Genomic DNA, 25,845 nt, shown 5'->3' with positions numbered 1-25,845 from the left:
TCCTAATTATTTGCCATATGTGCAAACTATCCTTTTGCAATTCATACATATGGACATACAGAAACCTTTGAATTTTAGAGTTCTGAAATCTCTTACCATTAGGATGATATGTTTCTCTTTTAATTCTTCCTGCCAAAATTCCTTCCCATTTTCTCACATTATACATTATTTCTTCAATCTTTGCCTCCTCATTTAAACTACCTATATATTTTTGTAGCATCTTTATATTGTCTTAACAACTTAATTTCCTATCTTTCTTTATGTTATCAGCAAAGTTAGTGACTATATCTTCACCCAAGTCATTTACATAGATTATAAACAGGTGAGGTTTCAACACTGACTCCTGTGACACACCTCTCATTACACCTTGCCAAACTGAAAAACATCCATTTATATCTACTGGCTGCATCTCATTAGCCAGCCAATCTTCTATAAATACCAATATGCCTTCTAGGAATCTAAGTACAGTACATCTACTTTTTCCCCATTGTCTACATCACATTATTTTTTTCAAAGAATTCCAATAGATGGTTGAACATGATTCCCCTTCCATAGAACAATGTTGACTCTGCCTGATTACTTTGAACTTATCTAAGTGCAATAGCTTATTTAATAATAGCTTCTAACATTTTCTCTTTGACTGGCTTGTAGTTTCCTAACTTTCTATTGCCCTTTTGTTTTAATAAAGGAGTTACATTTGCTATCTTCTAATGGTCCCTGATTTAAGGAGTTTTGAAAATTTAAAATTAAATTGCTATGTTACTAGCCACTTCCTTTATGACTTTGGTCTGAAGTCCATCTGGAGCTTATATTGAGGAAATAGGAAAAGAAGTAGGCTATTCAACCCCTTGAGCCTGCTCCACCAATCAATAAGATCATGGCTGACTTGTGGCCTAACTCCATATGCCAACTGTGGACTTATATCTCTTGATACCCTTGCTAAATAAAAATTTGTCTATCTCAGACTTAAACTTAATAATTGATTTAGTATCAACCACCATTTGAAGAAGAGAGTTCCAAACCTCCAATACTCTTTACATGTTTAAGTGCTTTCTAACATTTCTCCTGGGTAACCCGGCCTTTGTCAAACCACAGTTCCAACAATCTGTTCAGTACCACTTCTCTGTTGATTATAATTTCTAGAGTTCCTCCCTCCTTTCCATTTCTTGATTTATTGCTGCTTCTGGATTATAATTTAAAGCCTTTATAATTGATGCAAAATAATGCTTAAAAGAAATACATGAACTTGGGTTCAATTAATCCTTGTTCACTGTTGCACATACTTTGCAAATGACAATGATATCCACTACACTAAGTACACAAGTGTAAAAATGACACAAGATATTTACTATTCCCTGTCCTCAATAAAAACATTAGTTCTGTCATTAACATCACATTCAACTGTAAATGTCAATAGGCTACTTACTTTCAGATGTTCTTGGTCTGAATTACGTAGGTTCACATAGGGCAATGCATTTAACAACTGAGCATAGTTGAGAAGTTGGTTACCATACTAACTTATAACTAATCTGCCTGTGTTGCTGTTAAAACACTGTCTATCAGTATCATATCGCAACTACATATTAAAATACTGGAAACTTCACCAGAGCAATTCCAGGCGAGCGAATAGAGGAGTACCATACATCTGCATTCAGTTTTTTTTTCACTAATATTATAAATGCACTAATATGTAGTTTCCTAACTTTCTATTGCCCTTTTGTTTTAATAAAGGAGTTACATTTGCTATCTTCTAATGGTCCCTGATTTAAGGAGTTTTGAAAAATTTGGAGGTTTCTGTCTAAAAATTGCCTAAAGCATAATTTGGCAAAAACATTATTAAAATAATACATCTCAGTTCTTGAACAGTGAAGAAAACATCACAGTTCAGAGTGTACAGTGAAAAGGCATACTCTCTGCGTTTACCTGATTGCACCTGGTAGGATCCACTGTAATGCCGTCTCACCAAATATTTCAAACTATCCACTGGAAACCAACCTCCAGAATCCATACCAGTCTCAACTGCACTTTCCCAGCAATAACTGGAAGCCAACTAAAGGCGGCCTCTGTGGCATTTTGTGCAGATTCTCTAACTCTTAAATCAAGAAAGTGTAGCTCACTCTCTGAATGACTGAACACATTCAAGAGACCAGTTGAGTTTGCTTCCCCACATGATCAAAACAATTCACTTCCATGTGACTGCAAGTACAGGAAACAGATAGAATGTCAAAGACAAAGCTTTAAGAGTACTAGTTAAATTATTTAGGAGGAGTTTATGCCCGTTCGTTACCACAGAAACATAAATTATTGATGAACCAGTGGGGAAATATTACTTGTGCTGACGAGAGAAATATAGGGAAATCATTACATATAGGAAATGAAAGCAAAATAATAATAGGAAATTAAAGTAATTGGAATCATTGAAAAGCTACGATCCTAGAATTCAGATGCAAGAAAACAGAGCTTGGATATACTAATATCTGTCAGATCTTTTAATCTTAGAAAATTATAACTTTAAATATAGCTGTGGAACACTTCCATAAATTTCATTTTAAAGCTGGCTGCTCACTGAATGGATTTATAATGTAACCAATATAAAATGAAAGGAATGCAATATTGCCTCCTACAGGCGCTCTCAGCTTCAACATGAATTATTAGACTGATGCAATCTATACCGCTCTGCTGATATCCCTATCCACAAACCACTTTATATACATTGACAATTTGCTGTACTACATCCAAAACTTAACCACAGTATTAAGATTTATTTTTAAAACAAACCTGAACTATTTCATTGAATAGATATCATTAGTTGATCTACGTCATTCAGCAGAAGAAAGTATTAACATAATAATGACAGTATGTCTTGTTGGATAATACTGACAGTGAATTGGCATGGTAGGTGAAGAGGTAAAGTTTGATTGAAAGAAGCAGGCACTAAGTTGGCATAGGGTAATGGGGGCAATGGGGGTGGGGCAGACAGCATTAGGTCACATGAATTGATCTGAGGAGTGTATGGAAATGGGGGTGTTTGAAGTTAATTACTGGAGAAACTGTTTAAGGTTTCATGCCTTTTGGATAAATAGGATACCCCTATGGATCAGGTCCCAGAGCAACTTTGATGGGAGTATGGTATCTTTTGTGAGGGGTAATACACACTAAAATTGTGAGAAGTAATTTGCTTGTATGTAAAAAAACCACATAAAGTGTGATTTGCAAAGTTGTCAAGAAACTTTTCAAAGAAAACATGCAATTAGAAAAGAAATGCATGCCATTTCAGATATGGTTATATAGGATTTGCATTATAGAACATAGAACATAGAACAATACAGCACAGAACAGGCCCTTCGGCCCACGATGTTGTGCCAAACTTCTATCCTAGATTAAGCACCCATCCATGTACCTATCCAAATGCCGCTTAAAGGTCGCCAATGAATCTGACTCTACCACTCCCTCGGGCAGCGCATTCCATGCCCCCACCACTCTCTGGGTAAAGAACCCACCCCTGACATCTCCCCTATACCTTCCACCCTTCACCTTAAATTTATGTCCCCTTGTAACACTCTGTTGTACCCGGGGAAAAAGTTTCTGACTGTCTACTCTATCTATTCCTCTGATCATCTTATAAACCTCGATCAAGTCACCCCTCATCCTTCGCCGTTCCAACGAGAAAAGGCCGAGAACTCTCAACCTATCCTCGTACGACCTACTCTCCATTCCAGGCAACATCCTGGTAAATCTTCTCTGCACCCTCTCCAAAGCTTCCACATCTTTCCTAAAGTGAGGCGACCAGAACTGCACACAGTACTCCAAATGTGGCCTAACCAAAGTCCTGTACAGCTGCAACATCACCTCACGACTCTTGAATTCAATCCCTCTGCTAATGAACGATAATACTCCATAGGCCTTCTTACAAACTCTATCCACCTGAGTGGCAACCTTCAAAGATCTATGTACATAGACCCCAAGATCCCTCTGTTCCTCCACCTGACCAAGAACCCTACCATTAACCCTGTATTCCGCATTCTTATTTGTTCTTCCAAAATGGACAACCTCACACTTGGCAGGGTTGAACTCCATCTGCCACTCCTCAGCCCAGCTCTGCATCCTATCTAAGTCCCTCTGCAGCCGACAACAGCCCTCCTCACTGTCCACAACTCCACCTATCTTTGTATCATCTGCAAATTTACTGACCCACCCTTCGACTCCCTCCTCTAAGTCATTAATAAAAATTACAAACAGCAGAGGACCCAGAACTGATCCCTGCGGAACTCCACTTGTAACTGGACTCCATGCTGAATATTTACCATCTACCACCACTCTCTGACTTCTACCGGTTAGCCAGTTTTCTATCCAATTGGCCAAATTTCCCTCTATCCCATGCCTCCTGACTTTCCGCATAACCCTACCATGGGGAACCTTATCAAATGCCTTACTAAAATCCATGTACACTACATCCACTGCTCTACCCTCATCCACATGCTTGGTCACCTCCTCGAAGAATTCAATAAGACTTGTAAGGCAAGACCTACCCTTCACAAATCCGTGCTGGCTGTCCCTAATCAAGCAGTGTCTTTCCAGATACTCGTAAATCCTATCCCTCAGTACCCTTTCCATTACTTTGCCTGCCACAGAAGTAAGACTAACTGGCCTGTAATTCCCGGGGTTATCCCTATTCCCTTTTTTGAACAGGGGCACAACATTCGCTACTCTCCAGTCCCCTGGTACCACCCCAGTTGCCAGTGAAGACGAGAAGATCATTGCCAACGGTACTGCAATTTCCTCTCTTGCTTCCCACATAATCCTAGGATATATCCCGTCAGGCCCGGGGGACTTGTCTATCCTCAAGTTGTTCAAAATGTCCAACACATCTTCCTTCCTAACAGGTATCTCTTCTAGCTTATCAGTCCGTTTCACACTCTCCTCTTCAACAATACGGTCCCTCTCGTTCGTAAATACTGAAGAGAAATACTTGTTCAAGACCTCTCCTATCTCTTCCGACTCAATACACAGTCTCCCACCACTGTCCTTGATCGGACCTACCCTCGTTCTCGTCATTCTCAGGTTTCTCACATATGCATAGAATGCCTTGGGGTTATCCTTGATCCTATCCGCCAGGGATTTTTCATGCCCTCTCTTAGCTCTCCTAATCCCTTTCTTCAGGTCCCTTCTGGCTATCCTGTATCCCTCCACTGCTCTGTCTGAACCTTGTTTCCTCAACCTTATGTAAGCCTCCTTCTTCCTCTTTACTAGACATTCAACCTCCCTCGTCAACCAAGGCTCCCTCACACGACCATTTCTTCCCTGCCTGATCGGTACATACATATCAAGGACACGTCGTATCTGCTCCTTGAAAAAGTCCCACATTTCCACCACATCCTTCCCTAACAGCCTATGCTCCCAACGTATGCTCCTCAAATCCTGTCTTACAGCATCGTAATTTCCCTTCCCCCAATTGTAAAATCTACCTTGTTGTGCGCACCTATCTCTCTCCATAACCAAGGTGAAAGTCACAGAATTGTGGTCGCCATCACCAAAATGTTCACCCACCAACAAGCCCACCACTTGTCCCGGTTCGTTACCGAGTACCAAATCCAATATGGCCTCCCCTCTGGTTGGACAATCTACATACTGCGTTAGAAAAGCTTCCTGGACACACTGCACAAACACCGCCCCATCCAATCTACTTGATCTAAAGAGCTTCCAATCAATATTTGGGAAGTTGAAGTCGCCCATGACTACGACCCTGTGGCTTCTGCACCTTTCCAAAATCTGTTTCCCAATCTGTTTCTCCACATCTCTGCTGCTATTGGGGGGCCTATAATAAACACCCAATAAGGTGACTGCACCTTTCCTATTTCTGACTTCAGCCCATACTACCTCCAGAGGCAGATCCCCCTCAAACTTCCTTTCTGCAGCCGTTATACCATTTCTAATTAGCAATGCCACCCCCCCTCCTTTTTTACCACCCTCCCTAATCTTACTGAAACATCTGTAACCAGGAACCTCCAACAGCCATTCCTGTCCCTCATCTATCCATGTTTCCGTGATGGCCACAACATCGTAGTCCCAGGTACCGATCCACGCCTTAAGTTCACCCACCTTATTTCTGATACTCCTTGCATTGAAGTATACGCACTTGAGCCCATCTCTGTGTCCGCAAGTAGTCCCTGTCAGTGCTACCTTCTCCATACCTCCCTACAGTCTTGGACATCCTGACACACAGCTAGCTTACTTGCTGGACTACAAGTCCGGATCCCATCCCCCTGCCAAATTAGTTTAAACCCCCCCGAAGAGTGCTTGCAAACCTACCCCCCAGGATATTGGTGCCCTTCTGGTTCAGGTGCAACCCGTCCTGTTTATACAGGTCCCACCTTCCCCAGAATGCAGTCCAATTGTCCAAATATCTGAAGCCCTCCCTCCTACACCATCCTTGCAGCCACGTGTTCAACTGCACTCTCTCCCTATTCTTTGCCTCTCTGTCACGTGGCACCGGCAACAACCCAGAGATGACGACTCTGTCTGTCCTAGCTTTTAGCTTCCAGCCTAACTCCTTGAGCTCTTGAATGACCTCCCCACCCCTCTTCCTACCTATGTCGTTGGTGCCAATGTGTACCACGACTTCTGGCTGCACACCCTCCCCCTTAAGGATTCTGAAGACACGGTCCGAGACGTCTCGGACCCTAGCACCCGGGAGGCAACAAACCAGCCGAGAGTCTCGCCCATGTCCACAGAACCGCCTGTCCGTCCCTCTAACTAGAGAGTCCCCTATAACTAGCGCTCTCCTCTTCTCCCCCTTTCCCTTCTGAATCTCAGAGCCACAGACCCCTTCACTGCAGCTTACACCTGCAAGGCTGTCCCCCCCAACAGTTTCCAAAGCTGCATACTTATTTTTTAGGGGAACGACCACAGGGGAACCCTGCACTGCCTGTTTCTTCCCCTTCCCACCTCTAACTGTTACCCAGCTACCTCTGTTCTCTGGCGTAACTATGTCCCTGTAGCTTCTATCGATCACCCTCTCAGCCTCTTGAATAATCCTCAGCTCATCCAGCTCCAGTTCCAGTTCCCTAACTCGTTCGGTGAGGATCAGGATCTGACTGCATTTCCTGCACACGAAGTCGGCAGGAGTATCGGTGGTCACCCCTACCTCAAACATCCTGCAGGAGGAACATTCCACCGCCTGCGCTGCCATGACTGTACACTGTCTCCAAAAACAAGAACACTGAGTCATTTTCATAATGGGGTGCTGATTAATTGACAGTGCCAGCTTGTTATTTTAAGCACTGGAGTGAGATGTTTATTGACAGAAGGTTTAACTTCTTAAGGGACAGATTTTTTAAAATCAGAAATTTGTTCTTGTAATTTCACTGCGTTAAGTGTTTGTTTTATATCAAACTAGGGGTGATTTTGTCAACAGTGACATGTCTGGTAAATATTTTCTATCGCAATGCCTCATGGAAAATGCCCGTGCTGCATAGTAAGTGTGTTGGCACGAATAAAGAAGTACAAAGATTGGGGGTTGGGAGATAATTGGGGACACAATGTCCTAGTAATAATATCGCTAGACTATTAATCCAATAATGCAGATGACATTTTGGAAACCAGTGGCAGATGGCGGCATTTGAATTCAATAAAAATCTGGAATTAAGAGTTCAACGGTGGCCATGAAACCATTGTCAATTGTCAGGAAAAACCCATCTAGTTCACTAATGTCCTTTAGGGAAGGAAATCTGTCATTGTTACCTGGCCTGGCCTATATGTGATTCTAGGCCCACAGAAATGTGATTGAGTCTTAATTGCCCTCTGGGCAATCAAGGGTTGGCAATATATGCTGGCTTAGCCAAAGACAACCAAATCACGTGAGAGTCCCACCTTTTGTTTTAATTCAAAGTTGACATGGGTATAATAAAGGGAATGGTGATAATTATAGGCTATAAAGTATGAGGGGCTTTGGAAGATGAGTAGAGAGTGGTACAGAAGGTGTAAGCGGCCATGGGGATCAGCATGGGGCATAGAGGATCTGAGGAGTGATCAGGTTAGCTGGATGGACGCAGAGGGACGTATCTGGTTTGAGGGGCCATGGGGGTGGAGGAATGGGCACAGAGACTCTACGTACCATGGAGGTTGGGTAGACAGCCCTAATTGCTGCAGTGTGTGTGAGTAGATGAGCATGGGGTGCCATAAGGGTATAAGGGATCTTGGGGGCTAGGTGCAGGGTTATTGGCTGACAAGGTTATGAGAGGCTGTGGGGAATGAGTATAAGGGCATACATTGGCATTGGGAATAAAAGGCATCGCAGGGCATGTTTGCAGGGGCATTGGTTAACATAAACTTCTGAGGGAACATGGGTGGTGCATAGGGGACATGATGAACTATGGAGATAGCTTTGTGCATACGGCTAGGACAGATCAGAGTGGGTGAACTATACTGCCATTTCTTCGTAGCCGCTGGAGTTAAAATTCTGGAATCACGTTCCTAACACCATTGATGGTGTATCCACATCCAAAGGACAGTTGTGATTCCAGAATTTAGCTCTCACCACTACCGTCAATATGGGCAATATATTTGGCACAACATCTCATGAACAATTCCATCAATTTGTCTATATTCATTTGAAGTACAACTCTATCATCTTCACAGTTTACACTATTTCCAAGTTATATATCAGTCGCAAATTTTGAAGTTTTGCCTGTACACAAGAAATAGGTAATTAATATAAACCAGGCAAAAAACATTAGCAATGCCCCTCTTAGGAACTCTTCTATAAACCTTCCACGAATCCGAAAACATCCAGTAACCACAATTCTATGCTTCTTGTCACTCAAGCAATTTTGTATGAAACCAAGTTGTACCAAAACAAGTTAATTTTTATTTTACAATGCACTACTACAATGTTAGCTTCATTTAATTCTTGAGATGCAATAGTGAATTGATCATCTAAGTAGTTTTTTACAGGACATTTTTTTCATTGTTTTGCTGTTATTAAGTGCTGTCAAGTATATTGACAGAAATAAGCTTCATGCAACAGTAATCAATCTTGAAAGCTGAAACAATGAATTTCACACATTGACAACTCTAGATTTTTAGAATTAAGATGTTAGCATGACATACTATACACATAATTATCTAATGTTTCAAAAGGAACTTTTATATAACTTGGAAATGACTTGCAGTTCATAACCGGTATAGGCTGACGTGAACCAAATAACAACAATTCCAGTGAGTTATTATATAACTGGACAATACAAAAAAATGTAATATTTCTTGCATTTGTTCTATTTGATTATCTTAGACCAGTTTTGTGCAAAAGTCTTCATTCCACATAACTGAGTATTTTTATCTCACTGAAGTTGAGCTAATTTGTGATAGAGTTGACCAGATAAACCTTCATACTGCTTTTTAGGCAGAGGTTATGTCAAATACCCTTGTGTTGCTACACTGCAACAATAGTTCACCACTATTTTAGAGTAGATAGATGGTTAGGTGCTCTTGCCCATGAAGTCAACATCTATCTCTTCCTTCATTGTGCTGCAGAACTCAGAATCCATAGTCTGCAGCAAGTTGGATATAAAAGCAAGAGAGCGATCACATATTAGCACCTGATCAGAAAAGAAAACATAAACCACTTTGATGGAATGCAAAACATTATATATCACTAAATAATATAATTCTGGCAAGAATACGGAATAATCTGCAGGGTTTGCCTGCCACAGAATCTCAGTCTACACCTCCAAACTAGTTTAATTAAGTACTTACTGTTTAATTCAATACATAAAATAAACTAGAGCAAGCACTGTATACCCTACCATGTCTGGTCTTGACTTATCTGAAAATGTGCACTAACCTCCATCGGAGACCGCCGCTATCTGTAAGAAAGGAGAGAGACATGGGTGAGTACACTTCATTATATTAATGCGAAACATTTTTACTGCTGTTTTTTTGAGACTCTGAATGTCTATGCTGAATTTAAGCACCTTCCTAAATTGATAATTTCACTCAAGTTGAAATGAAAAGATTGGTCTTGCCTGAAAGAACCAAGATGCATTTTTTCCAGCAGCTAGTTAACTCCTTAAATTGGCACTTTTTAACAGATTAAAACGGGGTAAGGGAAAGGCTACATAATCCCACAAAAGAAAAATGAGTTGCCTGAACAAGTGCCATATTAAAGGAAAATATTTCCAATGGCTTAAAAGTTCTGCATCCAATATTATCGTAGTGGACAACTAGGCCAACTACCGGTTTAAAAGTTTTCTTTATTCCCAATAACTTGCTCTGTGGAGTGACATTATAAAGAAAACCACAGCCAGACCAGGGGAAGAATTCACATGTGAAGGGAATGAAGCACAGAATATATCCATAAATACAAACCCTACTGCCGTCAGAAGATGTCAGGTTTTCTGCAGAACATCTCAAATTATGAGAACAGAGTGATATAAGCCCTGAGGCAATTCATCCCTTGACCCTTCCTTTAATATCGGTACAAACCAACACTAGAGAATTACTAAACATGTAAATTAAACAGGCCTTAAAGTCACACGGATCAGAACCTGTTTTTCCTGGTATTGCACAAATTTAGTCCATAAGCTGCCCCACCTCTGTTCCCGTACAATGAGCATGTCTCACAATATTCTGGAGTACTCTTGTACATTTTAGTCTGCTTAGGCTTAGTTACGGAAAAAGAAACACAGGAACCATCAAAAGTTCATCAGAAACATAACTTACACAACTGTATATTTTCTACTCACATATTAAGCTACTTGAATTATTTAACTATTCTTAAAGGCACAACATGCAATACAGAAGAGATTTAGTAATGAATTATTCCAGCCTTACTGAAACTGAATGATACATTATATAAACTTTGAGACTATTCTAAATGATCACAATTCATAAAACCATGTAGTTTTAAATATGTGAATTACTATATGATTAATTCAATTAAGGGCAGGTCCAGTTGACAACATTATGTTTTGCTTCTTTCTTACACTTTTTTACAAAAATGAAGTAATATTTTAAGAGCCGGATTTTACATATTTTAGAGGGGTTACGGAGGCAGGAAGGAAACTGGCTGGTCAGCTCACTCCAACTCCCACCATCTCAAATCATAAAATCAATCATTAGGTGGACAATTGGTGGTTAAATGGCAGAAAACAGCCAGTTAGCAGTGCAAAATGGAGCTCAGTGCCCAATCAGGAGTCTAGGCCAGCACTTAAGTGGCAGAGGGGTTATGCCATGAACAAGAAGTCAGTCACGGATACAAATTTAAAATCCCATGTCTCACTGTCCTAATCTTAATTTCTTATGGAAGAGGGGAATCAGATAAAAAAGTTTAAACAAAAAAATCGAATCTGTTGTTACAGTCAGCCATGGTTATGACAGCAGACCCTCCCTTCCACCCTTGTGCTACTGTGACACTGCTGCCATCAAACTCTGCCAAACTAATTCATGCCAATGCCACATTAATACAGTGGGCAACAGGAAACTGCCATTGATTGGGTCATTAATGAACTGAGTAGGTGGGGCAGGGAAGGTTGAGGGTGTGTGCTGAGTTGTTGGTGGGGTGAGGGTTTGAACGGCTTTGTGTCAACGAAGTGAACACCTTCAGCTACAGGTGTTTTACACTGCACCTGGCCTATTGCAACATTTGGATACTCAGTTAGTTCCACTTGATCATTTTCGTTTGGCTTGAAATGAAAACAGTGGCAATTTTTCCAGTCACACTACATAACTAGTTCCACAACTGAAGTGGTTTTCCTCACGTGGATTCCTGAAAATACAAATAATGCAGGCACAAGTTTTCCTTTTGGTAAAAATGTGCACTGGAACATTCGATACAAAAAAGGTAAATTAAATCATATCCTACTAAAAAAAATCAGAAACATAAGTTTGAAAACAAATGTCAAACAGCTCTGACTAAAAGAAACACAGAATGCCAATTTTCCCTGCTAACTACAAATGATAATACGAATATCCAGTCGAAAGAATAAGCTCGAGAACATTATAATTATTTTCACAAAATTGGAAGTGGAACTCCAACCATACACCACCACATACTTTCAAAAAGATACCTACTAGTGTTTGCCATTCATCAACTAAGTAACAATTACTAGCTCTCAATTTCTGAGCAAATATGAAAATGGCTTGTGCTGACAGACCAGGAATCAACATTACATGAAGATTTTTGGAAAAAGAAAACTGATGGAACAATTCTTTTTTTAAAAATCATAAAACAATTAAATATCTATGAATATGCAGATACACAGATGATAAATTCTATATACAAGTCCCGTTTATGGAAATCAAACCAACAATTCATGCAGCTCCTCAAAAGCAAATTATGCTATTATTGGTTATTACCAGAACAACTTTGATTTATGTAGTGTTCCTTATGACAGAGGTTTGCATGGCAGTTTACAAGGAAGATTAGATTAGATTCCATTCCCGACAGTATGGAAACAGGCCCTTTGGCCCAACAAGTCCACACTGACCCTCCGAAGAGTAACCCACCCACACCCATTCCCCTACTCTGTATTTACCCCTAACTAATGCACCTAACACTATAGGCATTTTAGCATGGCCAATTCACCTAACCTTCACATCTTTGGACTGTGGGAGGAAACCGGAGCAACCGGAGGAAACCCATGTAGACAGGGGGAGAATGTGCAAACTCCACACAGACAATCAGCCAAGACTAGAATTGAACCTGGGATCCTGGTGCTGTGAGGCAGCAGTGCTAACCACTGAGCCACTGTGGAGATGGCAATGCCAATTTGAGAATCAAGGGGATCATTGCGTGTTAAATGCCTTGTAGTCAGCCCAACTCACCTCATTATTATGCAGTTTTCTATCTTACCAAATTCACCAAAAAAACTAGATGTTGAGGAAGCAGGAAACCACTGAGCCACCGTGCTGCCCTAAAGGGCAGAGGTCGTAGAGTCATAGACATGTATAGCACGGCAACAGACCCTTCCATCCAACTTGTCCATGCTGACCAGATATCCCAATCCAATCTAGTCTCACCTGCCAGAACCCGGCCCATATCCATCCAAACACTTCCTATTCACTTACCCATCCAGATGCCTTTTAAATGTTGCAATTGTCCTGACCTTCACGACTTCCTCTGGCAGCTCATTGCATACATGTAGCACCCTCTGTGTGTAGAAGTTGCCCCTTAGGTCTCTTTTCTATCTTTCTCCTCTCACCCCAAATCTATGCCCTCTAGTTCTGGACTCCCCAACCACAGGGAAGACACTTTGTCTATTTATCCTATCCATGCCACTCATGATTTTATAAACCTCTATAAGGTCACCCCTCAGCCTCTGACGCTCCAGGGAAAACAGCCCCAATCTATTCAACCACTCCCAAGAGATCAATTCCTACAACCCTGACAATATCCTTGTAAATCTTTTCAGAACCCTTTCAAGTTTCACATCTTTCCGATAGGAGGGAGACCTGAATTGCAGGCAATATGCCAACAGTAGCCTATCCAGTGTCCTGTACAGCGGCAACATGACCTCCCAACTCCTGTACTCAATAATCTGACCAATAAAGGAAAGCATACCAAATGCCTTCTTCACTATCCTACCTACCTGCAACTCCACTTTCAAGGAGCTATGAACCCGAACTCTAAGGTCTCTTTGTTCAGCAACACTCCCTAGGACCTTAACATTAAGTGTATAAGTCCTGCTGAGATTTGCTTTCCCAAAATGCTTCGCATTTATCCAAATTAAACTCCAACATCCACTTCTCAGTCCATTGGCCCATCTGATCAAGACACCATTGTAATCTTCTTCGCTGTCCACTACACCTCCAATTTTGGTGTCATCTGCAAACTTACTAACTATACCTTCTATGTTCATATCCAAATTATTTATATAAATGACAAAAAGTAGTGGACTCAGCATTGATCCTTGTGGCAGACCACTGGTCACAGGCCTCCAGTCTGAAAAACAACCCTCCACCACCAACCTCTGTCTTCTACTATTGAGCCAGTTCTGTATGGAAGTGCAAGTTGTTTGAGGAAGAATGTACAAGGTGCAAAGTTAAGGCATTTATAAATATATGATTTAAGGACATTCTTGATGGGAGTGAGAGAGGTAGCAAGACAAATTAGGTTACACTTGATAATGCTCAGAAGATTGACTGGATTTTAAAATAAAAATCACTCTGGTGAAACTGGGAGAAGGGATCTTGTTGACCTTGGTAGAAGCTTGAGACTTTATATACAAGACAACATGGTGAGTGTGGTGTAACTTAAACGTTTTTTTGATGGAGTTAAGAAGTTGATGTACTATGAGCTATTGGTTGGACTACAGTACTGGCACAAATCCTCCTTTCTACTCTTTAGGAAATAAAACTTTGAATGATTTATCAGGCTTCTCAACCCTCTTTTCTAGATATCATTAATATATATTAAGCTGATGATAGAGGGACTGGAGGAGCAAGTGGAAAAACGAGTTACATTGAGGTACAAAATAGGTGTAAATGAAGGTGTGAGCATGAGAAAATTAGCCTGTTTTGCTAAGAGCAAATCCAACAAGGCACAAACAAGAATATGCATTGTGTTCAAAATGAAGGACAGAGGTTATATTCCATAGGTGGACAACTCAACATTTGGTTCTGAAGGCTGTAAAGTGCCTTGGTAAAACATCTGAGCTTCACTGGAATACTGCAGCACAGCTAGGATGGAATTTTGGCTCAATCATAAAGTCCTTACTTTCCACCCATTAGTGGGCATGAAGAAACATATTGTTTCATTTTAAGGTTAGACTTGATTTTAACATAAGAGTTAGCAGCAACTCCGCAAATGCAGAACAGCCCAATTTAATTTTAAAGAAGTATGTGTACCAGCCATTACCCATGGAGTTTTCACAACATTTTTTTAATGAGACTCTTGTCGAATGGTATCCAGAGATTGAGTGGTACATTTAAGTTCTAGCCAACAATTTTAAAACCACCTGATAAACTACTCCACTAGATAAAAATTAAGTTAATGCAATAAGTTAGCAACATTTTTACTATATGCAATGACCCTGCTTCAAAAGGTAATCAAGGTTTTAATCAAGGTCACTTATTATTTCCATTATTTCTTGGATTTTGAGTTGATTTGGTTTGATTTATTAAAGTAAAATGAACCAAGATACATTGCAAAATATCGTTTTCAAGGACTGACTAATGAATGTTAAGTTTAGATTTTTTTAAAAATGCATTCACTGGATGAGGTCATCGCTGGCTTGACCAGCATTTAATGCCTTTCCCTAATTGCCCAGAGGGCAGTTAAAAGTCAACCACATTGTTGTGGGTCTGGAGTCATATGTAGGCCAGACCAAGTAAGGATGGCAGTTTCCTTCTGTAGTGATTAGAACTAGGTGGGCCTTATTGACTATGAGGTCTTGATTGGGGTTGTTAACCCAGGCCAATCAGGAAAGCCCTGGCAGACTATCATAAACAGGGGACATTTCCCCCTCCAACTCTATTTTGATTTAATCCCTGCCCTCCCCTTCATTGTTTGATCACGTAGCATTGCCCTTTGAGAAGGGCACTGCTTGTCACTGGCCACTTGGGTGCATCTGTTGTCTTTCACTGTGTCTCACACCTGCGCACACACACAGCATAGGTGCTGGGGAAAATATAAGCAATACTGCAGTTAGGCGATAGTGTGGGAATAAAGTAATTAAACAAAAAGAAAGGCAAAAAAACAGGAGATTTAGAGTCCCCTCAGTTTAGGACACTGACTATGTGCTGGCTGGGCTACAGGCAGTGTGTTCCTGCTGCTGTTGGTTTCTGTTTTAGGGGGGAAAACCTGATTCCTGAACTGGCTGAATTATTTAGCCAGTTTGTTAACTGGTATTCCTTCTTTACTGAGGACTGATTTCTAAACTGCCTGATCACATGCAGTCAATGTATTTCAGGTGTAACTCAGTTCTTATTCGAGGATTGTTGTTTCACTGGCTGATTGCAGCCTGTGTTACTCTTTTGAGAAAAGGACAATGTTGATTTTGTGTTGGGCTTAGCCCTTGGACTCTAGTTTTCTTTGTTTTTTCGTATATGTCTTCACTGTTTTTGGTATTTGGACTGAGAAAAGGCAAAAAACATAAACAGGGGTTTTGAATCTCCTCAGTCTCCCCTTTATTTCAGGTTTTCTTAATTTTGGTTTTCTTCATTGTTTGTTGTGGGTTTTTTTTCCTGGGTCTATTTCCTTTAATTTGAACTGTGCTCCGCTGCACAGGCAGCTATCCCACTGCTGTTGCTGCTGCCTTTGGCCTACTTACACCTGGGCCTGTTGCTTGAAAAAAATAGAATCTCCTCAGTTTAAGGGACAGACTCTGAGCTGGCTGGCGACAGTCAGTATACTGTTCACAAGTAAATACCTCTGTGCAGGTATTTCACCGGCGAAGAGGGAAAGTATTTGCTTGCAGCAGTCCCTGTGGTGTTGGGATAAGTATTTCTGGCATCTTGCCTTTATTTGGGAAACTTGACTCCTTTGATCCTGCCGTCGAAGATTGGGCTCAGTATGGCTCAATATTGTTTCTGGGCTAATAATATTAGGGCAGATGAAAAGCAACGAGTAATCCTTCTAACTGCTTGCGGACCTGCAGCATTTTCAGTTATAAGGGGCTTAACTTTCCCAGATGCACCAGATACTAAAACCTTCCAAAGATTGGAACAGGGCACAAACCCCATTAGGGCTACTGAAGGAAATCAATGCCCAATTGGTGCGGACGGGAAGGGTAGGTCAGAGGGCCTCCTTGTGGGTCTGCTCCTGAGCCTGGCCAGACTGGCTATAAACCGGTCCGGGCAGCAGACAGTGGAGGGGGTCATTATGGCCGATTGCCTGCCCCTCTTCTGCAGGTATGTCAGAGCCCAGGTGTCCACCAACACCCTTGAGATTTTCAGGGAAAGGTGGGCACTGCAGGGCGTGTATTATTTTCCCCCTCCAACTCTATTTTGATTTGATCCCTGCCCTCCCCCCTCACTATTTGATCATGCAGCATTGCCTTCTGAGAAGGGCACTGCTTGTCACTGGCCACTTGGGTGTTTCCTTTCTTCCTGATGGTGGGAATTAAATAAAGATTTGTACACCTGTTTTAAAAAAAATACAAGGCAATGCTGCCCATAGCTTCTGGCAGAATTCAGTGGTAGGCTCTTATTTTCAGTGAGTATAAGTTAGAACACCATTCACGAAGCCAAGTGGCTAATACGGATGGCCTGAGCTGCCTCCCACTGGTAGATACTCTACCTGGAAAAGTCCACTCTGATTTTAGAACTTCCTGGACACAAAAAGATCATGCCTGAGCAAAACTAAAACAACTGATGGTAATTGGAGAGACAAAAGGGCCATCATGACCAGGAGTAAAACCTTTTTGGACTTGGTGAGACCAGATCACTGTAGAGGATGGCATGTTACTTTGGGGAGCAAGAGTGATCGTCCTGAGTAAAGGATGCGACAAGATACTGGCTGAACTCCACCAGGGTCATCCAGGATTTCCAAGATAAAGATGCTCACAAGAAGCCATGTCTAGTGGCCTAGGTTGGATATTGACATAGCTGCATTGGGTCAATGCCCAGAGTGCCAATTAGGACAAAGTGCCACCAACGGCAGTCCCACATTCATAAAAATGGCCAGGTAAACCCAGGATTCTGTTACATGTCAAATATGCTGGTCCCATCATGGGCTCAATGCACCTGGTCATCATGGATGCCCATCCAAAGTGGGTGGATGTGCATAAAGTCCATTCAGCAAACTCTGATGACAATTGAGAAACTGTGAGCATTGTTTGTGACACACTGACTCCTGGAAGCATTGGTCATGATCAATGGGATGTCATAGCAGCAGGGAATTTGAGCATTTCCTGAAGTGAAATTGCATTCGGCACATAAGGACAGCTCCGTATCATCAAACATCCAACAGTCTGGTGGAAAGAGCGGGCTACAGTCTAGTACGCACCGACCATCTCAGAACCTGAATCAGAGGAACTGGACCTGAGACAAAAACATCCCCGAAAAAAAAGCTACAAAAAGACCAGGCCTATATCCCCAGACTTAGTGGGGATCGAGTGATTGGAACTAGATGGACCTTGTTGACTACGATGTCCTTGGCTCGGGTTAACAACCCCGGTCAATCAGGAAGCGGATACTGCAGTTAGGCGGTAGTGTGGGGGTAAAATAAGCAGGAGATGCACTGCCCTTTGAAAAGAGAATAAAAAAGAAAAATATAAACAGGGGTCCCTTTTTACTTTTCTGGCAAACCTCCTCTGCTCTTGGCTGCACTTCAGTTCCATGCTCCTGATTTTTGGGCACCTGGTGCAGAGAGTGGGAGGGTCGGTCAGAGGACCTCTTTCGCGGGTCTGCTCCTGGGCCTGGCCAGACTGGCCATAAACAGGTCTAGCAGCAGGCCATGGAGGGGGTCACTGGGGCCGATTACCTGCCCCTCTTCCACGGTTATGTCAGAGCCTGGGTGCCCCTGCAGAAGGAGCATGTGGTGTCTACCACCACCCTTGAGATTTTCAGGGAGAGGTGGGCACTGCAGGGAGTGGAGTGTATTATTTCCCCCTCCAACTATTTTGATTTAATCCCTGCCCTCCCCTTCGCTGTTTGATCATGCAGCAGTGCCCCCTGAGAAGGGCAATGCTTATCACTGGCCACTTGGGTATTTCCTTTTTTCCTGGTGGTGTAATACAAATAAAGATTTACACATTTGTTGTTTTTCACTGTCTGACACCTGCACACGTGACGGGGGAGGAAAAAAACAAAGGGTCCCTTTTTAGTTTTCTGGAAAACCTTCTCCTCTGGTTTTGGCTGCACTTCAATCCCACGCTCTTGATCTTTAGGCACCCAGTGCAAAGGGGGGGGCGGGTAGTCAGAGGATCTCCTTGTGGATCTGCTCCTGGGCCTGGCCAAACTGTCCATAAACAGGTCCAGGCAGCAGGCCATGGAGGGGGTCATTATGGCCAACTGCCTGCCCCTCTTCCGCGGTTATGTTTGAGCCCGGATGTCCCTGGAGAAGGAGCATGCAGTGTCGACCAACTTCCTTGAGCTGTTCAGGGGGTGGAGTGCTTTTTTTCCCTTCCAACTCTATTTTGATTTAATCCCTGCTCTCCCCTTCACTTTTTTGATCATGCAGCATTTCCCTTTGATGTGAAGGGCACTGTTTGTCTCTGGCCACTCTGGTGTTTCCTTTCTTCCTGGTCATGGAAATTGAATAAAGATTTGTACACCTGTTGTCTTTCACTGTGTCTCACACTTGCTTACACACAACATGGGTGATGGGGAAAATATAATAGCAGTAGTGTGGGGAAATGAAAAAAATATTACCAGGTGAATTAGAATCTCCTCAGAAAGAAAAAAAAATAAACAGGGGATCAAATGTGGGCACTGCAAGGAGTGTATTATTTCCCCCTCCAACTCTATTTTGATTTAATCTCTGCCCTCCCCTTCACTGTTTGATCATGCAGCATTGCCGTTTGAAAAGCGCACTGCTTGTCACTGGCCACTCAGGTTTTTACAAAAAAATGATTTAAAAAATCACGGGGTCCCATCCAATTTTATTTTGATTTAGTCCCTGCCTGCCCATCTCACGTTTGATCACTCCAGCATTGCCCTGTGATGAGAAGGGCACTGCTTGTCACTCGCCACTCAGGTATTTCCTTTCTTCCTGGTGGTGGAATATGAATAAAGATTTCTGCATTTGTTGTTCATGTACTGTGTCTTACACCTGCACACACATGGTGCTGGGGAATAAAAAAGGAAAAAAGAAGAAAAAAAAGAAAACCATGAGTGTCAGACCTCCTAAAAAAAGGAGAAAAATATATAAAAAAGATGGTCCCCTCCAATTCCGTTTTGATTTAGTCCCTGCCCTCACCTTCACCTTTTTGATCACTCAGGCATTGCCCTGTGATGTGAAGGGCACTGTTTGTCTCTGGCCACTCGGGTTTTTCCTTTCTTCCTGGTCATGGAAATTGAATAAAGATTTCTGCACTCGTTATTCTTTGCTGTGTTGTACACCTGCACACACAAGACATGGGTGCTGGGGAAAATAAGCACTACCACTGTTTGGCAGTAGTGTGGGGCTTTAAAAAAGGGAATAAATTAAAAAAAACAAAAAAATATAAACGGGGGTTTAGAATCTCCTCATTTCTGTGGACTGACTCCGAGCTGGCTGGCCAGCCAGGAGGTACTGTGCACAAGTAAATAGAGAGTGACTTGGTAATGGGAAAGCAGCCTCTGTGCAGTTATTTCACCTTCCGTAAAAGACATTAGCGAACTAGATGGGATTTTATTCTGACAATGGATTCATGGTCATCATTAGACTCTTAACTCCATACTTATTGAATTCAAATCCCATCATCAGCCGTGGTAGGATGTGAACCTGGGTCCGCAGAACATTGTCTGTGTCTCTGGATTAACAGTCCAGCGATAATATCACTAAGGCCATGATTCCATTTCATTTTGTCAGGGTCATTTGTAAGTAATAATTTAAAATTTCCCACATGTGCACTAGATGCCATTTTGGTTCAGTTTTAATCATTACCATCTTTGTTACAGGTTTTCCCAATTCCTTGCTGAAAAAACTATTTAGTACTTAAAGTACAATATTATGTTTGTCTCTTTAATGATAGATGGTGAGTCTGTCACCTAATTATGATGGGTTCTTGAAGCTGGAAGGTCAATAGGAGGGATGAGAGAAAAAGTGACCAAAACTGAAGGTGCCCTCTCTCCAAATTTTGCAAACCTGACGATGATTGACAGCGTCAGGTTCCTGGGAGTGATGATTACCAACAGTTTGTCCGGGTCCATCCACGTTGAAACAATGATCAACAAAACCTAACAACACCTCTACTTCCTCAGGAGGCTAACGGACATTCGGATGTCCACAAGAACACTTATCAATTTTTACAGAAGCACCATAGGAAGCATTCTATCTGGATGAATTATAGCTTGGTTTGGCAACTGTGCTTCCCAACACCACAAGAAGCTACAGAGTGATCTACAGCCTAGCTACAGCCCAGTCTATAACACAAACCAGCCTTTCATCCATTGACTCTACTTGCACTTCCAACTGCCTTGGGAAAGCAATCGACATAATCAAGGGCTCCTCTCACCAGTTTTCTCTCTTCCACTCCCTTCCATCGGGCAGAAGTTATAAAAGTTGGTATACACATATGACTAGATTTAAGAACAGCTTCTTCCCCACTGTTATTAGACTTCTGAATGGTCCTCTCAAATTTTAAAGTTAATGTTGATCGCAGGATTCAGCAGCCCAAACAACTTTGGGAGAGTAGGGGAGGTGTTAGTGGTTGAGCGTTGGGAGAGAAGTGCTTCACTGTGGTTAATGACTCTAACTGAAGCCAGGGAGGTCTCGTTGTCTGCCTAGTGTGTTAGCTGTTCAGATTATTCTTGGAAGGTCCCTTCCAAGCAAATAAATAGTTCCTCAGTTGACTTCCAAAAATGTTCTTAAGTGGACCTAACTACATGATTTGACTACCATCTATTGGGAAATGGACAACAGGTTGGATGGAGTTGAGGAACAAGCAATCAAGCTAGCAGGCTAGAAATTCCACGCCAACCTACTTCTATTCCACCAACAAGCATGGGCTAATAATTCAGCAGAAGGTGTGAGCTTTGATTGAGTGGCATAATGTGCCTGCAAAGCAGAAGGATGTGGATTTAAACCATTCTCCAGATGACCATAATTGCATAAGCGTTTGGATACTTATGGATAAGAACAAGAGTGGGCCTTGGATAAAGGTGTCAAATTGGGGGAAGGCCACTATAACCGAATTTGGCAAGACTTGGAGAATGTGAATTGGGAGTGGATGTTGAGGGTAAATCCACATCTGACATGTGGGAATCTTTTAAGGAGCAATTGAATAGAATGCAGGACAGGCATGTTCCCGTGAAAATGAAGGACAGAACTGGCAGAATTTGGGAACCTTGAATGACAGGGTAAGTTATCAGCTTAGTCAAAAAGAAAGGAAGCATACCTAAGATCTAGGCAACTAAAAATAGATGAAGTCCTTGAAGAATATACACTAAGTAGAAAGGAGCTCAAACGGCAAGTTAGAAGGGCTAAAAAGAGCTCTGAAATGTCCTTGGCCAGCAAGGTTAAGGAGAATCCCTACCCATATTAGGAGCAAGAGGGTACACTGGAAAGAGCAAACCCACTCAAGGATAAAGGAGGGAGGTTATATGTGGAGCCAGAGAAAATAAGTCAAATCCTTAATGAGTACTTTACATCAATATCCACCAAAGCGATGTCGAGGTCAGGGAAAGGTGTGTGAATAATCTGAGGCAGGTCAAGTAATGAAGGAGGAAATGTTGGGTGTCTTGAAATACACTAAGGTAGACAAGTCCACGAAGGGTCAAACGAAGGGTACTGGGGAAGGCAAGGGAGGAAATAGCTGGGACCTTAATACATAACTTTGATTCTCTTTGGCCTCAGGCCTGATTCCAAAGGACTGAGTAAAAACAAGGACTGCAGATGCTGGAAACCAGATTCTAGATTAGAGTGGTGCTGGAAAAGCACAGCAGTTCAGGCAGCATCCAAGGAGCAGGAAAATCGACGTTTCGGGCAAAAGCCTTTCAGCTCTATTCCTGATGAAGGGCTTTTGCCCAAAACGTTGATTTTCCTGCTCCTCGGATGCTGCCTGAACTGCTGTGCTTTTCCAGCACCACTCTAATCTAGTATCCAAAAGACTGAAGAATGGCTAATGTTATTCCGTTTTTTAAGAAAAGAAATAGAAATACTCCAAGTAATTACAGGCCAGTGAGCCTGACATCGGTGGTGAGGAAGCTGTTGGAGAAGACACTGAGGCACAGGATTCATTCACATTTGGGAATGAATTGACTTATCAGTGATAGGCAACATGAGTTTGTGCAGGGAAGGTCATCTCTAACCAACCTGAATGAGTTTTTTGAAGAGGTAACAAGATGATTGATGATGAAATGGCAGTAGATGTTGTCTACATGGACTTCAGTAAAGCATTTGAGAAGACAGCTTATGGCAGCCTGGTACAGAAGGTAGAATGTCATGGAATCCTGAGTGAGCTGGCTAGATGGATACAAAACTGTATAGAAAACAGAGTGTAGCAATGGAAGGGTGCTCTTCAGAATGGAGGTCAATAACTAGTGATGTTCTGCAGGTGGGACCTTTGTTTGTAATATATATAAGCGATCTGGAGGAAAATGTAGGTGGCCTGATTAGCACATTTGTGGATGACACCAAAATTGGCAGATTTGCAAATCGTGTGGAGGATTGTCAAAGGACACTGTGGCTTAATTAGATTGCAGATTTGAGCAGAGAAATGGTAGATAGTGTTTAATACGGACAAATGCGAGGTGGTACATTTTGGAAGATCAAATTCATGTGCAAATTATACAATAAATGGAAAACCCTTAGGAGCATTGACATTCAGGGGGATCTGGACATACAGGTCTACAGATCCCTGAAAGTGGCAACACAAGTGGATAAGATGGTCAAAGAGGCATACAACACACTTGCCTCCATTGGCCGAGGCATCGATCATTAATATTGGCAATTTATTTTACAGCTGTATAAGATTTAAAGTTAGGCCACGTTTGGAATATTGCATGCAGTTTGCCACATGACCAGAAGGTCATGGATGCTCTGGAGAGGGTTCAGAGAAGGTTGACCAGGATGTTGCCTGGTCTGGAGGGTTTTAGTTATGAAGACAATTATCTACCTTTCTGGAGAGGTATGCTTCATTGCCTACACTCTAGTGAAAAGTGCCCCAGACTATTCAGCCTCTCCATATAATTCAAACCCTCCAGTCCCAACAACATCCTGGAAAAATCCTTTCTGAGCCCTCTCCAAAGAACTGGACATAGTACTACAAAAGTAGCCTCACCTTCATCCTGTACAATCTCAACATGATGTCCTAGCTCTAATACTCAATGGACTGAGCAAGGAAGGCAAGTGTGCTAAAAGCCTTCTTAATCACCGCGTCTACACGTGACGCAGCTTTCAAAGAAGTATGTATCTGAACCTCTCCCCAGTTGACAATACTATCCTGGTCCCTACCCTTTACAGTTATTTGGCCTGGAGGCCTGTCACCAACGGTGTGCCACAATAATCAGTGCTGGACACGCTTTTGTTTATCATTTACATAAATGATTGGATAAGAATATAGGAGACATGGTTAGTAAGTTTGCAAATGACACAAGTATAGTTGACAGTGAAGAAGAGTATCTAAAATTGCAAAGGGATCTTGATCAACTGGACCAATGTGCAGATACAGTTTCATTTGGATAAAAGCAAGGTATTGCAATTTGGTAAAACAAATAAGGGCAGGACTTATACAGTTAATGGTCGGGCTCCGGGTAGTGTTGTTGAACAAAGAAACCTTTTACTACAATCAGTAGTAACTGGACCAGCTGCTTCTCATACGAGACTGGAACCAAAGCTACACCCTTATTCTGTAAAGGTTCCCCAGTATCGGTTCTCAGTCTAGTCTGGGTCAGCTTAAGGGTTGGAACCCTTGGCGAATTTTGTTAAAGACTGGCTTTGCAATTACTTATACAGCCATACCAGTACCAATCCCTGTTAGAACTAGGTGACCATTTAACCAGACATTTATTTTGACTGGTTCCCTAACTCAGATGTTGCTAAGCAATTTAACTGTTCCAAGCTAGATGTAGGTGGACTTTCCAAGGTATTCATAATCCTGGATTCTGGCCTAAGATTTACTCAATTCATGCCTAATGGGACTATTTTGTCATTTCGAGTTTGCATACCGGCAGCAACTACAATGGCTTGCTGGCCTAGGTCCTGAAGAAAATGTTAACTGTTTGGCAGAGGCTCAGTTTTATTTTGGGGTTTTGCTGTGGACTGACCTAGAATCCCTCTGTTCAGGATATGTCCTGAGTGAGACTATGCAACTGCCTTCACTCAAATTGTCCCCCAAGCTCAGTCGGCCTGGTGAGTTGTGCAACTCATATGCTCCACTTGTCCCATTTTCTAATAACAAAGCTAGTTGTAATGCCTGTTTGAAGTCTACTTGGGCTTCAGCTAATCGGTGCTTTTGCATGGTTACATCATTAATCCCATATACCAAATAGTCTCTCAGCATCTCATTAAGGGTTAAACCAAAGTCACATGTCTCTGCCAGTCATCTTAACCTTGTCAAAAATCCAGACCGGATTCCCCTGGTTCTCGAACTGCTAAGTAAAACTAATAGCATCTCAGAATTAGAAGAGGCTTGGGTCATAATATTCCTGAAATAAATCTATCAACTCTTAAAGGTTTCAGTGTCTAGTGCCTCAGGAAACTTTAGGTTCCTAATAACCAAAAAAGCTGCAGGTCCACAAGCTGTCAGAAGAATCACTCGTTGCTTGTCAGCTGCCCCAACATGATTTGCACAGAAAAATATTGCATTCTTTCCACATATTGCGCCCAGTCTTCGACATCAGGAACAAATGAGTTAAGCTTCCCAAAGATAAATACTTACCACAACACAAAGACAATTGTGCAAGGGGATTTCTTCAGGAGCATTTTTTTCTCTCTTCCCCACTGTAATAACTCCACTGAGGTCAGTATCCCTTCACCCAGTCACCCTTTGTATACACATGCACAGTACTTGACACTGGTCTGGGTTCCTCAGAATGAGCTCTCAGATTGAATAGATCCTTTAATATTCCTGTTTCTATCTGTCAGCCAAGGTTCCCTGATTGAACCAGGTTAACAGCCCCAATCAGGAAACTCATATTCTATGAGGTCCACTTGGCTGACTTTGTTACAATCACTACAGGGGGCCTATTGAAACTGCTGAGGACCAGGGGGACTATTGAAACTGCTGAGGACCAGGGGGACTATTGAAACTGCTGAGGACC

At 42.1% G+C, this 25,845-nt stretch overlaps 1 protein-coding gene across 3 annotated transcripts in view; it reads right to left on the bottom strand.

The window, feature by feature from the left end:
• The window catches only part of rgs12b (regulator of G protein signaling 12b), a 275,051-nt gene that overhangs the window by 147,162 nt on the left and 102,044 nt on the right, over positions 1 to 25,845 (bottom strand). For all 3 annotated transcript variants that reach the window (XM_072594296.1, XM_072594306.1, XM_072594315.1), the window contains exon 4: positions 9,842 to 9,863. In XM_072594296.1, coding sequence (XP_072450397.1) covers positions 9,842 to 9,863 — 22 coding nt within the window. The remainder of the gene's footprint in view (positions 1 to 9,841; positions 9,864 to 25,845) is intronic.

The sequence above is a fragment of the Chiloscyllium punctatum genome, chromosome 2 (genome assembly GCF_047496795.1).
Source record: "Chiloscyllium punctatum isolate Juve2018m chromosome 2, sChiPun1.3, whole genome shotgun sequence".
NCBI classification, from domain to species: Eukaryota; Metazoa; Chordata; class Chondrichthyes; order Orectolobiformes; family Hemiscylliidae; genus Chiloscyllium; species Chiloscyllium punctatum.
This window is presented reverse-complemented; position numbering and strand designations above follow the sequence as displayed.